Raw genomic sequence first — 15,567 nt, 5'->3', positions numbered from 1 at the left:
GCTGAAACTATGTTTGTATTCTATTGATCTAAGTCCTGCGAATGTTAAATCTTTCCAGATAACCCACAGAAACAAGGAAAGTCTTTTTTAAACACATTTAAATTTATATTCGTAAAGTATAAAAATACGCTAAGGTTAATTTTTTTTTTTGAAGTTCGGTTTATTCATCGTCTTCACAGTCATCGCTTGAATCGTCATCCAGGCCAAATACGTTACTCATAATACGTTCATTCCAAGATGCCATTTTAGATGCCAGCTGCATCATGAAATGCAGTTCAAGTTTTCCATCCGCCAAGACCTGACGTAGTTTCCGTAGAACCCAATTCACTTTTCTATTCCTCGACTTGAATACGTAATTGTATTTGTGCGCTATACGAATATAGGGTGTCTTCTCCGCATCCGTCATACGCTGCCACAAATGTCCAGCTACCGCAGAACTCTCAAAAGCGGACATGTTGTACCTTTGTGTCCTTTCCTTGTTCCGGAACTGTTGCAGGAATATTAGAAATGGATTTCGACAGTGCAGTGCACTTTGATTTTTGTACTTTTTGACACTTTTGGGACATTTCGATTCCGACTGTGTGGAGTGACAGCTAGATTTCGAATTCTTCTCATTAACACGAACCATTTCTAATGTTTTATTAAATGAATAAGTTTTATTTTTTTTATAACAAACAATTTGATTACAAAAAATGGGCTTGTAAGTTACATATATGATTTTACGATTAATATAATCCGCCATAAATGAGTAAATTTCAAAATCCAATTTGGAATACGGATTTGTTAACAATGAATGCAAAGAATATTTCACTTAATGATAAATTTAGCCTACACACTACGAAGATTGGACACTAAAATGTTAAGTAGAACTAATACAGCTACCAGAATCCAGGAGGAAGTACACCCACAGCCTGTGGAATTTGACGTTCACGTAGAAATTTAGATAGTAGCATCTCGAGCCGGGTCTTGGGTCCACCTTCATCGTAAGCCGCCAGCTGCGGAATGTAGATTGTCTGTATGTAGACCAGAAGCTTCAAGAAATTCTGACCATATGCACGCCAAAGCTCAAAGCCGAGTGTTTGCAGCATCTCCATGATCATGGTCGCACATATGTCAGGCAGTGGTTTCACGAGCATTATGTGGCTCAGCCATCGCCAGGCTTCCTCCAGGCCAAAGGGATGCGTGGGACCATCCGCTTTACGGCCCGGAGTGATGATGACCGCCGCATAGAGACGAGCAATGCCTGTTTGGCGTTTCAAGAACATGTCTGGTTTCTCCAACTCATTGGTATCGGACAGCCGGTAGCCCATTGTCTTCAGGTATTGTTCGGGTGTCTGGTCCGGCTGTTGAGGTATCACATACGGAACCAGATAGGGCGACTCCTTGAACATGTAAGCCAAAAAGATGTTGCCAAAGTCGGGCAGCAGTTTCCAGAAGCTATTGATCACAGAGGCAAAGGGAAAGGCTGCTTGCGGATTACTAGATATGGCAGTGTCTGTCTGACTGACAAACTTCTTGGCCATCAAGAGAATGCAATAGTCCCGAGCCAGTGGATGATCATTGATGGTTATATTACTTCCATCCGTGGTTCTTACTGCCTGTCCCGCAAAGAAATTGTATAGCTTGTCAAAATTATTTGTCAGGTGCTGGGGACTGGAGGCCGTAATGGCATTAAGCGGAACATTGATGGTCCGTTGACAATTCGTACGGTACTTCTTCCATGCCTCGTCCGTTTGCAGCGGCTTCACTGCATCCACTTTACTCTGGTACAGCGCAATGATTTCATTGTAGAAGGCTAAGCGTGTGGGATGCACATAGCTGGTGGAGATGCTTCCAGACGCAGTTGCAGGTGCAACAACTGGAGTCTCGACAGGCCGCACTTCCTGTGCTGCTGCTGCTGCCGCGGCGTCAGCTGTTGCCTTAAGCTGAGCCTCCAGCTCCTGTTTCTTCTGCTCTTGTTGCTTCTGCTCCTCTTGTTTCTGTTGACGATGCTGCTCAGCTTCCAAGATGCGCTGCTTCTCTTTCTCCTCTGCTTGCTGCTTGGCTTTGTGAAGCAGCTGCTGTTCCTGTTCCGTCAGCTGTTGATGCAGACTGTCTTCAAGCTTGTCCAGACTCTGGCAGTATTGTTCCGCCGTGAATACACAGCTCAACTCCGGCTGTTCGCAGTTGCCATTCTTCAGTTTGCCAACTAGCTGATCGAACATCTGGCCCAGTTCCCGCAATTCAACATTAATGGCTGCACATGCTTGCACACTCTCCTTGTCTAGGGTCATCAGCAATTTGGTCACTGCCTCATATTTGCTGCAGAACCTGTTGTGGCAACGTGAAACGGCTTCAATGGTTAGCAATAGTAGTTTTTGGTTATTGTGCCTAAGCAGCGCCAGTTGATCTCGTTGCTGCATCTCAAGCTCCTTTTTAGCCAACTGCTCCGCTTGTTGCTGCAACAGTTTCTCGTTTTCCTGCCTCATCACAAGGCTATTGATAAACAACTGTTGTTGCTCTTTCTCACGCTGAGACGCGTGTCGTCCATTAACTGCACTTTGCTGCCGTTCCTTGATCTCCTTCAACTGCATTCGCACACTACGCTTACACTCCTCGGCAAGCTCACGTTTCACAATACTCGCATTAATGGCATCTATATCGGGAAATATGCATGCATCAACAAGCTCCATAGCCGGCTGTATATTCACACTCTGAACTGAAGCTCGGGCTACTTCGACAGCTGGCAAAATAGTTGACATATCTTGCTTAATCTCCAATCGTTGTGGCTTACGATCCGGCCCAATTGTCCGTGGTCCTGTGCATGCCAAGGAAGCCACTGCTGCGTGCTGCAGCACCGACTGAACGTTCAGCAAATGTGCATTATCCCTCACCAGGTCTTCAACGCTCTGAAATCATGTACAAACTGGTTAATTAACTTATTGAATATCAACAAATGCTCACCATTTTGTTTCTAAATATGTGTTATTGTTGTTAAAAGAAAATTGGCGGCCGAAAACAATAAAACAAGAATTTGTCTGACGAAGAATATATCGCACGACCGCCACATTGTATCGACCATTTGAAGCCAAAAAGCTACAAAAATGGCGCGCAATTTAAATAGGAAATTAAATTATTTAACATTTGATTAGTTACACAATTTGAACTCGAAATAAGATTAATTAAATGTGATCATGTTAAGTCTTTTTTAAGTCGAAATTAAAGAAAAATCCGCTACGATCCGACTTATTATCGCAGCAATCGGCATAACCCAGGGATGGGTTAGGCCAGAACATAGCTATAAAATAGCTATGTTGACAGCACTGCTCGGCTGCTTTCCTTTATTTTTTAAACGAAATTAAATATTTTATTTGCAAAAATTATAAACGTAATACTTTACACAGGAATATGAGATAATTTTTATTTAAAGCTATGCAAATTCAATACACAAACTAATTTTTAGAAAAACTTTACTCCATGACTGCCATCCATTTCGATCACCTCGCACTTGCCCTTCTCCTCCAATATACGCAAGGCTTTGAGTAATACAGCTTCGTCCACGCCATGAAACTCCATTTGGGTGGTACTTTCTCCAGAAGCTATCTCGTAAAGCGTACATACACTGTTGGTTTGGCCCGTCTCTTGAATCCAGTCATAAACCATATTTCCGTACTCCTCCAGGGTGTGCCAATACACCTGCCACTCGTGCCGTCTTTTGTCTATTGGCGCCGCATGTCCACTGCCCTGCAGATGCTCCAGTATTAGCAATATTAGCTCTGGCGACAAGCGGCGTTTAATTGATTCATTACAAAATAATGGCAAGTTTTGATCGTTGATCCCAAGCGTAAATTGATTTGTATGTTTGAGGTATTTGAGAAAAAGATTTGACCAGACCTTCAGCTGTTGATGGCGTGTTTCTTCATGTGGCTGCAAGCTGTGAAAACGTGCCAATGTGAGGGTCCTTAAATCAATTTACAATTACAAAAGTTATTTACGTGAAAAAAGGTGGAAATGTGTACTCCCAGGGCCATTGGAACTCGGCCATTGTTTTGTTGAAAATGAAGTCACGTCCAAGGCAAGTCACAGATGTTAGAGCTGCCACTTAGTTCATCTCAGCGCTACCAGACTGTGTTATAAAGAAGGCTAATCAAACTTGAAATTAAAAAAAAAAAACAGAAATACATGAATTTCAAATGTGTATGAGTTAAAAAGCAATCATTTTTTTTTTAAATTTTATTTTGTCTTAATTAGAAAAATTGTGTACATTAACATTTTTTTTTCCATACGGTATTGAGTTGATCTCATCTTTACTATTTCTTGTAACTCTTACACTTTCATCCAAAAGTAAACATGTAGAGACAAAAAAGAAGTTTGTAGATATCGGGCATTTGCATCATAATTATAAATATACATTTACATATATACTTATATCAGCTATATAATTATGTTCAATATATTTATGTAAAGTACTAGGAGGCGCAACACTATACATTCAATATTTCAGTTTTTAATAAAGATTTATTTAGTTTCTTTTCAATTTGCTTAACCATCTGCTTTGTCTTAATTGTAGCAATGCCACCGCTATTTTCCATTTTGCAATCCATTTACACCTATTTAAATTTAATGCTGTTAGTAAATTTGTTTGTTTTCTTTTGTTATTTCTTTCTGTTTTATAAAAATTAGGAGCAGCTGGTGCTTTAGAAGTAATTTTCGGTGTATTTGTGCTCATAATTAGTTTTGTTTCTCAATTGCTGTGTTCTAACTGGCATTTTGAATTAGGCTTGTCTTATTATTTTTTTATTTAATTATAATTTGTGTTCATGCTGGGACTGGGAAAGAGCTGTGCAGGCAGTTTACATATAAGTATTATTAGTATTATTATGTTTTGCACTTTACTCTTTATTTGGTTTTGTACACTTGCGTGGAAATTCTCTAGAGCCATTTAGGGAAATAAAGGTGTCTCTTGATAGTTCAGTTTCAAATTTTTTTTTGTGGTAGCTAGTTTAAAGAGTTTTACAGTTAGTTCCTAGTTAACAAGTGAGGTTTGGTTGAAATCTTTTTTTGCTATATAAGTTAGGTATATGTTAATGTTTCGGTTTTAATTTAGCATGTCTGTGATGCTATTTCTAAAGACATTTATGTATAGCAATAACATTCTTGTCTCGTACATATAATAAAGCGATCTTTTAATGCTCTTTATTTAAAAAAAATAAAGTACAAAATAAATGTCCTATATATCTGTGCTTAAAGCATATTGATGAAAATGTACACTTGAAATGCTTTGCTGGTTCTCTTAAAATACGCTCAAAAGAAATGCAATAACAAATGACATACAAATAGAATCAGAAAATAAAAAATAATAAAAACAATGTGCGTAAGATTTGTTTCGCAATTTGGGACCAGACTGGCAAAAAAAACAGTTTCGTCATCTTAGCTTCATTTACAGCACGTTGCGATGTCTTTTCTTTTAAGATCAAAGTATTAAATTCGAAACAAATCTCAAGCTTAAGTCTAGTTCAAGTTCTTAATCAGCGTACAGAAAGAATTCAATAAACAATAGACTTCTTATAAATTACATAAAATATATAATATGCTCGCTCTAAATATAATATATATCATTTACATACAGTTCTCAGATCTTATCTTATTATACATACATATATGGTATAATATGCATAGTTATTGATAAACTACTTAAAAATGGCATGTGGGTGACATGTATGCGCTTCACATACGTTATACATTACATAGTATTAGTATTACATTATACATATACATACAGTACATACATTTATATATCGAGTTGGTATAAATTGAGAGCATCGACAATGACAATATCAATATCAATATCCATTTCATTTGCATATTGTAATTAGCTTGCTCCGCATTGGTTGCTTGGTTTCTTGGTTGGTTGGTTGGTTTTATAGCCTATGGTCTAATTGAGTTACATATACATATATAAAGTTTTGGGATTCTCGAATCACTGCACGTATAGCATGACATGACAGCATGTTGTTTCACACAATGCTCCATATTTCGACTAATGACTAATACTAGAGGTTATAGCTAAACCTAAGCTACAATTTTTGCCTAAGACGTCGGCCATGCAGTGTGTGGAGGGCTGCTGTCTGCTACTGCTACTGTTGCTCCAGTTGCGGTTTCATTTTCTATTCGTTTTTCTCTTGTCTTACTTGGCCAATGGTTCCAGATAACAGCGCACCGTATTATTCTCATCCAACATGGCCGATAAATGACGCGCCGGCTGCTGTTGCTGATTCTGGAGATGATGTGTGGGAGCGTGTTGCGGGTTACTGTGCGATGTGTGCGACGACGATGATGTTGTGGACTGTGGTGATAATTTCTGTAGCTGCTGACGCTTTTGTGCTGGCGTCTGGTTGGCCGGTGGCAGCGGCGGTCCGGCATTACCATGACCAAATAGCTCATTTACCGCCAAGCGTGCGCTCGGTGACTTGGCATTCAGCTGCTGTTGTTGTTGTTGTTGCTGCTGCTGTTGTTGCCGGTATGCGCCACGCATGGAGCCCTCACCAACGCCGCCGCTAACCCCAAAAACCGCATTATTGTGCTCCTGATGAACTGCTGCTACGGATTGGGTTGGCGCCCCATAATCCAGAGGCATGCCATTTTTGCGTTGTTGGCGTCTGCAAAACAAAAATATATGTTAGCATATAAAATATGACAATATTCTGGTCTACTTACTGAAACCGCCGCTTAAAGTCCTCGTCCTGGAGCGCCATTAGGCGACGCATGCGCTCATCACTTTGAGGCGGCAGTCCATGCGTATCATCATCAATATCGCTCTCATTATCCTCATCATCACAGACGCTGTCGTGCAGTTGCTCCGCTGCCGTCACCTCGTCATCATACTCATCATCATCATCGTCATCGTCGTCGTCATCATCAGCTGCACAGCGACGTGGTGGTTGTTTCTGCTGCTGCTGCTGTTGTTGTTGCTGCTGCTGTTGCTGTTTAGTTCTGGAGGAGACGCTGCCTCCACTGAGGCTGCCACCATAGCGACTGCCTCCGGCGGCAACGGCGGCACGCATATTGTTAAAGACGCCGGTGCCGACACTGTTGTTGTACACCTCATCCACATCGAAGTCACCCACTTCGTAGTGCTGCGCATCCGAGTTGCGGTTACTCAAGATCTCCTCGTAAACGGGTCCATCGCCGCCGCCACCATTGCTGCCTTGATTGTAATAGGCATCGCCTAGGCCCATGCCCATGCCCATGGTCATGCCTAAGCCCATGTTCTGGCTAAGATCACAGTTGGAATGCTTATTTCTATACTGCTGGCGCTGTTGTTGCGCCAACAACTCTTGCTGATACTGCGCAATGTGTGGCGGCGGCGCTGGCAATTGTTGTCCGCCGGCGCGACGCTGCAAGTGGAGGAGATGAGCATGCTGTTCCGCCTGCTCCTCATCCGAGGACAGCTGTTGTTGCTGCTGCTGCTGTTGTTGTTGCTGGCGTTGCTGGCGCAGCTGTTGCTGCTGCTGCAACTGCTGCTGATAGTAGGCGGCATTGGGTGGATCCAATGCCTCGGCATAGTGTGGATACGCTTGCTGTGATGCCGGCGGCTGCTTTAAGCCGCTTGTCTTCTTATACGATGGATAGAACAACACCTGCGAGGCGGCTGTGACGCGACTGTGCAGCGAACCGCTTGGTGAGGCGGGCACAGCGCCAGCTCCTGCTCCACGCTTCTTCTTGCCATGCTGATTGTTGTGCTTTTGCGTCCAATAGAATACCTCATGCGCCTGCTGTGGCGAGGCGGCACCGACACCAGCGACTCCTGCACCAACTACTCCTCCTCCTCCTGCTCCAGCATTGTTGTAATACTCGCGTTGACCTTGTGCGGGCTGTTTCCAGCTGTAATAATCTGGCTGATGATAGTAGGCCTCTCCAGGCTGTTGGAGCTGCTGCTGCTGTTGCTTGTGTGCAAAGATGAGATGCGTGGAGCCAGCGGAGCTGGTGGGTGAGGCATGTCCAACGCTGGCAATGCCGGCAGAGCGCAGTGTGCCCCGCTCGAGCACCACGGAACCAACTGGCGCTGGTTGCAAACTGCCGGTTAGGAGTCCACTCTTGAGCGTGCGTCGTTGCTGAGCTTCGTTCAGTTCACAGTCGGAGCTGGCGCCAGCGAGGATGATGGCATCCTCAGAGGCCGGCAACTCATGCTGCTGCTGCTGTTCCTGCTCGTCGCGTCCCTCATCGCTGGTGCCCAGCGGCAGCTTAGACTTTGACTTGGACAATGTGCCAGCAGAGTTGGCAGTGTTGCCTCCGACGCCTGGACCGCCATTGCCCGTCACAATGCCCGAGGAAATGGATGTTTTCGAGCAGCGCAGGCATTTGGGTAACCAGGCATGTTGTCGCACATACTTGCGATACTCTCGTCGAATCTTCTCGTTTTGAATGCAATGGAACACGAATATGTAGAGGCCCAAGAGCGTGTTGAAGCACACAAAGCAATAGCCATAGATGGCGGCCACATCCTCATCCAGTTTGGCGCCACGCAAATAGAAATAGGCACAACACCAGACGGCACTCAGCAGCAGGAGGAACACAAAGGAGCAGCGTATGTCAAAGCTGGACAAGCAATAATAAATCAATTAAATATCGTACTTAAGAAGTTTCACATGCTAAGACCTACCGCACATTGGCCAGACGTGTGTGCTCCTTGGTTTTCAGGGCAGTGCGACTCTTGCGACGCATGATGATCCACGACAAAAAGGAGTAGCTAATGGCCGCCTGTGTTTGGAGATGCAAGGATTAGGCAATGCTCTTGAATGTGGAGTATATAGAAAGACCTACCACAAAGAAGATTAAAATGGGCGCCACAAAGGTGGCATAAAAGAGTGCGTTGGCTTCCATGAGGACACAGTAATCGTTTTGCGTATACGTGCTGGGATTGATCACCAATGAAATGGCCACCACACTGAGGGAGAGGCCATAGGACAACAGATAATAGCAGTTCACCTTGGGCGTTTGATCCACCTCCAGCAGCAGCTCATCGGATGTGAGCGTAGAGTACGAATGGAATGCTACATTCAACACATTTGAAGATAGACACAAGTTAAAAGCTGTACCTAGGCGATCCCTAATTGAGCTTACCTTCGTAACAAAACCAGGCGGTGCCGGAGAGTATGGCACAGTGGAGAAAGACGGTAATGAAACCACAAAATATGCTTGTTTCGGTCTGTTCGATTCCCAGCAGAAAGAGCAGCTCAATGGCCAGCAGGCAAATGTAAATGCTGCTATAAATCGAGGTGCGTGCAGACTGCAGAAAGATGGAGAGAAAGAGAGTAGGGAAGAGAGAGAGATAAATTGACATTATAGTTGAGAGTTGAAAAAGAAATAGATTCAATCAATGACGCGAGCAGAATAGACGTGACAATTAATTAATCATTTTGGATTTTAACTTAATTTAGTTAACAATAATTTTGGTGGTTGTTGGTGGTGAAAATTTCCAAAGATAATTACAACATTGACTAATACAAAATTTAGCGCATATTTAATAGAACGAACATATATGAATATGATTGTAGGAACAAGACACGAAACAAGCAACTAATAATTATAAATACTACGAAATGAATAAACACAAAATGCAAAACATGTACAGGAAAAAATTAGAAACAATGTTTTTTTTATTATTATTAATTACATACGCACAAAGAAAATTACGAAAAAAATGACAAGAGAACACAAAATGCATAAATTACATGAACTTTCATTTGTTGTTTGTTGATTGTTTAAAGTTAGTTTTGTTAGACAATGAAATGCACATACAAATAATAATTCAATTGTTAAGGTATGATAGTAGGGATACTCACAGCATGCCAAAATGTTGTGATTATTTGTGAGTACCCCACAGGATAAGGAAAATGCGCTAAACTTATATCTACGACAAATAACTAATTAAGTAACTATAAATATAGAGAAATGAGTTTTGTTTTTAGAATGTTGTTAGTCAAGTTAAAATGTACAATTTGAGTTACTTAAGAATTATATCACATGAGGCGATGCTCCAGTTTAATAACTAGCTAACTAGCCAACAGACTGGATAAATGTCTGGCCTATAAACTAACATAGATATTGTATATTTCTATATATCCTAGTCTAGCCTACAACTGTATTATGTTTATTTTATTTTCACCACCACCACCATTTATACTGCAAGTCATCCATATTGGCCTGCATTATGATGTTGTTCGCATCCAACGCGTTGTTGCCATCGTTCACATTTAGATTATGATGTTGTTGTTGTTGCTGCTGTAGATGCTGCTGCTGTTGTTGCTGTTGCAGTTGTAACTGTTGTTGCTGTGACTGTTGTCGCGCTTGCAGATAATTGTGGCTAATGTTTAAATTGTTGCTAGCTGCGGCATTGGCAGCAGCAACGCCCACATGTGCCGCATGTTGTTGCAAGGCAGCTGCTATCGATGCCGCCGCTGCAGCAGCAGCTGCTGTTGTCGTATTTGTTGCTGCTGCTGCCGCTGTCGTTTGCGGACCATGAGCATGTACATTTAAATTCAAATTATTCATTTGCATGCCACGTTGTGGCTGATTCATGTTGTTGTTGTTGTTATGGTTATTGTTGTGACTGTGAGAGAGAACGACAGCGGCAGCGGCAGCAGCAACTACCTGTTGCTGCTGCTGTTGTTGTTGTTGCTGCTGCTGCTGCAGATTATAATTCAAATTGTTGCGATGCGAGTTGCGTATGGAATTGTGTTGAATGAAATTCGTGTGTTGCTGTTGCATATTGTTGTTGTTACTGTTGCTGTTGCTATTGATGTGACTATTATTGGGACCAGTTGTTTGGGTCAGTGTCAGAGATTCGTGAGTCTGATCGCGTATATTATTCTGCTGGCGTCTGCTGCTGCCCGCACGTTGATGCGGCAGCTGCGTCGAGTTTGCGTTTCTTACCTTGACGAAGACTCCGTTGAAGAGCTTCAACGTGAGCAGCGCAATGATGATAAAAATCACACAAATTGCAACACTTATGTAGATAAAGATGCGCATATTCCCATCGAACATGGTGAACAGCGAATGCTGATGCTCATCCACGACATCCATGAGTATAGCAAAGTTTGTCAAATGATTGCAACTGCAGATGCTGTGAGTGCGATTTGTGGACTCTAAGCTGCAACCGTTGGCGGACCAAGCGCTGTTTGAATAAATTACATTGTTAAATATGCATATAATTAATAGATTGTAATCTCTGTAATAATTACTGGTCAATGTAGTTCCAAAACACGCAGGTGGGATTGCTCACGTTCTCCGTCTTTAAATGCTTCAATACGAGTGTGATTGGCTGCGACAACTGAATGTGACGTCCCTTGCCCAAGCTGGCCGAGATTACCTTGCTGTTGAGTATGCGTATGCGTTGCTGCAACTCCCCTGTGGATGCATCGCTATCGTTGGACAATATAGCTGTATTGCGCACTGTGTGGAAGATAGAAACCATAAGAATTCATTATGATATTAAGCAGGTATCTTTACAAAATAGATATATTTTTAATTAGCATTAACAACTTACCATAACTGCGTGCACTCTTCAAGTCAAAGTGATCATAGCTCGGTTTCAGGATGGATTCGAGGCGATCGAAGGCGGCAAACACAATGCGCACCAGGCCGCCTTCGCTGTTCTCAATGAGCGCAGTCCGAGGCAGTTCAATGCGATCGGAGCTGAGTGGCCACTGATCCGAGTCCGGGAATACGACACTGCCTTGTATAGTCTTTGTTTCCAAGACACGCACAGAGAGCACTAGAATCAAATTCAAGTAAGTATCATTTACAAATGAGTAACTAGTTTGTTAACTTACGTATATTTTTGACTTTTTGCACAACATTACGCTCCCGGATGATCGTGTCGGCCAAGAGAAAAGCATTGTATTCCAGGCCAGTCAACAGTGAGGTGGCAACACGCATCTGATCCTCCTGATTAAGATCAAGCCAAGAAGACAGCTGTGATTCGTCGAGTAAATTGGATCCGGTTTTGACAACGCCGTGCAGCAATTCCATGATGATGGCCTCGCGCTGTCGCTGATCGGGAAACGTTTCCTTGTCGTGAAACATCTTCTCCGACATGGTTTGTATGATCTTTGTGGTGACCAGCATATCTCCGCCGTAGAGTGTCTTACTGCTGGTTACCTCAGACAGATCGTTGGCAATGGAAATTAACGAGGAGTCGCGTTGATTTACACGCATCTCCAGACTGTTCAGCCAAAGACTACGGCACTGCGTCAAGTCCGGTGTCATCGGATGCCACGTGGGCTCAAAGTTACGTAGTCTCTGGTTTTGATTCACCTTGTGAGCCATGCTCACGGGCGGTTCACAGCTGCTGCTGTTGTGCAAGCAATCGGCCCCAGAGGTTGGAGGCAAAAGTGTTGTGCTGCTGGCAACCGCCACATCATCATCGTATTCGTCGTAGCCCGTGTCGGGAAGACGCTTCATCAGCACGCAGCGCCATTTGGCAATGCCGGCAGCACCTCCAGGACATGGCTGCACATTGACATCGCCGACTCGTGTAACATTCCAGAAGAGATTACGCGCATGTGTCGGACCACAGAACAACTTGGACTCATCATCGGTGCCCGCCATGCCAGCTGCATTCAAATTAATGTTGTTTATGGTGCGCACAACGCTGTTAGCTCCTCCCGCACCCAGATTTAGGCTGGCATTGGTGGCACTCGCTGCAGTTCCCGGCGTGCGATTGGGAGAACTCTTGGTGGTCAGCAAGGTGCCATCATCGCTGCCTGATCCTCCCACTCCAGTCAGAATGCGTGTGTTCGATGGAGCTGTGACATTGCTAGCACTTCCGCTGCTGCTGGGCTTGGTGGGCGTGGTCTCGTCCGTGTGATGATGATGATGATGCAGTTGTGGCGGTGGTGGAAGTCCATCATGTCGACCAACCGGATGCTTGGTGGTTGTACTAGCACTAGTAACTCCCTTGAGCCTGCCTCCTGGCAATGTTGAAGTGCTGCTGCTGGGCGTGGCATGCGTGGGCGGCACTGCATTGATGCCATGTATGCCCACAACACCCGGCAGCGTGGGCAGACGAGGCGGTGGAGCTGGCGGTTGTATCAAACCGCTGCCATTGCCAAAGATGGGCGGCACATTGCTAATCACCCAGGGCGGTGGACTTGGCCTATTGGTGGTTGTGGACGTCTGAGCCGCCGAGATGCACTGATAATGTGCCTCCAAATATTTGTGCGTGCCTGGACAGGGATCACCGAACATGCTAGTGGCCGCCAGCACACTGCAGCTCTGTTTATGAGCACATCTGTGAATAGAAGACAGGAATAAAATGTAAATTAGGAATCTTATAATTTATTTTTAGTTTTTATTTAAAAAATTGTATAACACTTGACTTTAATGATTGTTATAAAAATTACAATTATTCTATAACTGAATTACTGAAATAATAAAAAATAAGTGCTACTTCTAACGATAAATTTAAGATTTATTTTATAAATTATTTATTAACATGCTGTGCATATATTTAAGTGTATGTTTACCTTGAATTCAGCACAGTGAGGCTTTTAGGAAACATGCAATTGACGCTCCACTCCACATTGCCATGGTCATTGCAAATGGTTATTGAGAAGCGTCCATAGTTGGCTCGTATCAGATTGATTAAGTCGCCCGGCTCACATTCGATGGTCAGTTTCTTACCTTCGCAAGCATAGGCAGTTTGGTATTTGGGAGCTGCAAAGGTTTCGATTACGACATAAGTTAGGTTTACATATAAATATTATAATAAATAATATATGTAAATAGTTGCAAGGGTTTATAGAGAAAATTGTTATTAGCGCTGCGTTGATTTGTTGTAGTTTGGTTTGGTTTTGGTTGATGTGGTTTATCTGCAAATGCACTTATTAGCTAAATATGGGGGGCATATATATAGATATAAATTTGTATATACAAATGTGAATATATAACATGATACACGCTTATTACGCTGCCTGAGATATACTTAGTATGTGTGGTGGTTTGGTGGATCGTTAGAGATGCTTGGTAGCAAGTAGAATAGTAGTCATAAATACCAAATCCTGCCAGGCACAGCTCACTTGTAGATCACCTTCTCGTCATCTGTCCTGTCTTATCAGTCGTCGTGCAATCTGATTATTTCCTGTTCGAGTTTATTGAACTGAAAGAAAAAGTTTTTTTTGTTGAATTTCTCAAGTGAACACATTTTTAATGGTCTGCTGATAAGAAATTTGACAGACAAACGGCAAAATGATAAAAACTAATCGACTTTGTTTATTTCAGAGCTTCGGGTCATTCCGAGCGTCTGAGGCGATAAGCGATTAATGAGCACGTTTTCAATTTTATAGCGTGAGAAAAAACAGAAATAAATATATGTATCTATAAACAAAGATAATACACACAAGTAAATTTATAAGAAAAATATGTAAATTTAAAAGAGTAGGAAATAGCTGTAAACCTTATACTTCTTATGTCTTTTTATGAGCTATTGTTTTTTTATGAGTATTATTAAAATTACTTTGTTTTTTATTACTATTTATTAGTACAATAACATATAAATAATAAAGCTTAAAATATTTTTCATTTTATTAATTATCCATTTGTCTGGGATACATAATCTGAGTTATCGATTATCCAGTGAAAGCTACGAATTATTTTGTGCTTGCGTTATTGAGACAATTAAGTTGATTGCAACAACTCTCATGACCCACTTAGGGGTTAAAGGTCACTTACCACAGCTCCCATTGGTTTGGTTAAGCTCCACAGTTCGACAAGGTAACGACCAGCCCAACCTAAAACGAGTGAAAATCCATTAGTCACATTTTTGTATGTACATGTGAAATTGCAGACTATCGAGATAAAGAACTAAAGAAATGCAAACAAGAGACAGATAAACATAAAAAGGGAGTCTAAAAATACACATACACACCCTTCATTGTCGATTTTCCAACGAACAAAGACCCGTTTTCTTTGTACACTCAAATTGCATTCGGTCGACTGCAGTTGCCATGTAGAGAAAATTTGACGCTGACTGCGCTGCTGCTGCTACAACAGCGCCACACAGACAAACGCACACCAACACAATCAAGTCTTTTCTGCGCCTGCTGCACCAGAGACTACGCTGCTTCGGCCAACGGAGCACCCTTTGTGGCCTTTGCTCTGACCTCTTTCATATTCATATGAATTTTGAAGTACGTTTTTTGGCACAAATTCCATGACTTTGGCTTGCACTTTCAGCTTTATTTAGTTAACTAATGCACAAATTGTATTTTTAAATAGTTTTTGTTGATTAATTTTGTATATTTTACTGCATCTATAACAGAGTGCGACTGCACTTGATGACGTAGACGCTTTGTATGAAACGACGAAGTTGGGAAAGTCGCTTCTGGCAGAAAACTGGTTTAAGTCGCGTTTAATAGAGGCAGAATTTAACTGACTTTCAACATTAATCTAGTAGAATACTTTAACTGTATTTTACTAAATCCTATAAAGCTTCACTTGCAGATTATCTTAAGATTTATTTAATCACCTAAAACCTTTTATTTAATTAAGTTTTTAAATATTTTTACGGAGCTCAAATCACGCACA

At 42.3% G+C, this 15,567-nt stretch overlaps 4 protein-coding genes across 5 annotated transcripts; all 4 read right to left on the bottom strand.

Annotated features, from left to right (window-relative positions):
* Positions 1 to 139: 139 nt before the first annotated feature.
* On the bottom strand, positions 140 to 753 carry LOC117783220 (HMG1/2-like protein). Its single transcript, XM_034620494.1, has one exon. The coding sequence runs from the start codon at positions 740 to 742 to the stop codon at positions 161 to 163; it is 582 nt and encodes a 193-aa protein (XP_034476385.1). The 5' UTR covers positions 743 to 753; the 3' UTR covers positions 140 to 160.
* A 13-nt stretch (positions 754 to 766) lies between these two features.
* LOC117783218 (nucleoporin Gle1) lies at positions 767 to 3,013 on the bottom strand. The gene is made up of 2 exons (XM_034620492.1): positions 2,944 to 3,013; positions 767 to 2,888 (listed from the first exon to the last, which is right to left on the bottom strand). The coding sequence occupies exons 1-2, from the start codon at positions 2,944 to 2,946 to the stop codon at positions 879 to 881; spliced, it is 2,013 nt and encodes a 670-aa protein (XP_034476383.1). The 5' UTR covers positions 2,947 to 3,013; the 3' UTR covers positions 767 to 878.
* A 361-nt stretch (positions 3,014 to 3,374) lies between these two features.
* Positions 3,375 to 4,094, bottom strand: LOC117783552 (vacuolar protein-sorting-associated protein 25). The gene is made up of 2 exons (XM_034620997.1): positions 3,975 to 4,094; positions 3,375 to 3,913 (listed from the first exon to the last, which is right to left on the bottom strand). Exons 1-2 carry the CDS (start codon positions 4,022 to 4,024, stop codon positions 3,439 to 3,441), a joined length of 525 nt encoding a protein of 174 aa, XP_034476888.1. The 5' UTR covers positions 4,025 to 4,094; the 3' UTR covers positions 3,375 to 3,438.
* Positions 4,095 to 4,509: 415 nt separating this feature from the next.
* Positions 4,510 to 15,565, bottom strand: LOC117782919 (latrophilin Cirl). 2 transcript variants are annotated; one of them, XM_034620017.1, is made up of 13 exons: positions 14,909 to 15,565; positions 14,713 to 14,771; positions 14,037 to 14,140; positions 13,509 to 13,698; positions 11,814 to 13,273; positions 11,528 to 11,755; positions 11,223 to 11,433; positions 10,915 to 11,155; positions 9,103 to 9,268; positions 8,803 to 9,032; positions 8,642 to 8,739; positions 6,697 to 8,577; positions 6,167 to 6,638 (listed from the first exon to the last, which is right to left on the bottom strand). In XM_034620017.1, the coding sequence occupies exons 4-13, from the start codon at positions 13,541 to 13,543 to the stop codon at positions 6,167 to 6,169; spliced, it is 5,022 nt and encodes a 1,673-aa protein (XP_034475908.1). In that variant the 5' UTR covers positions 13,544 to 13,698; positions 14,037 to 14,140; positions 14,713 to 14,771; positions 14,909 to 15,565. The 2 variants fall into 2 exon arrangements, with proteins under 2 accessions (XP_034475907.1, XP_034475908.1); XM_034620016.1 differs by having other exon boundaries at positions 4,510 to 6,638; positions 13,509 to 14,140.
* Between the last annotated feature and the right edge of the window lie 2 nt (positions 15,566 to 15,567).

This window comes from Drosophila innubila (genome assembly GCF_004354385.1).
Source record: "Drosophila innubila isolate TH190305 chromosome 2R unlocalized genomic scaffold, UK_Dinn_1.0 1_C_2R, whole genome shotgun sequence".
Lineage (NCBI taxonomy): Eukaryota > Metazoa > Arthropoda > Insecta > Diptera > Drosophilidae > Drosophila > Drosophila innubila.
Note: the sequence above shows the minus strand (reverse complement) of the source record. Positions and strands in the feature narration are given on the sequence as shown.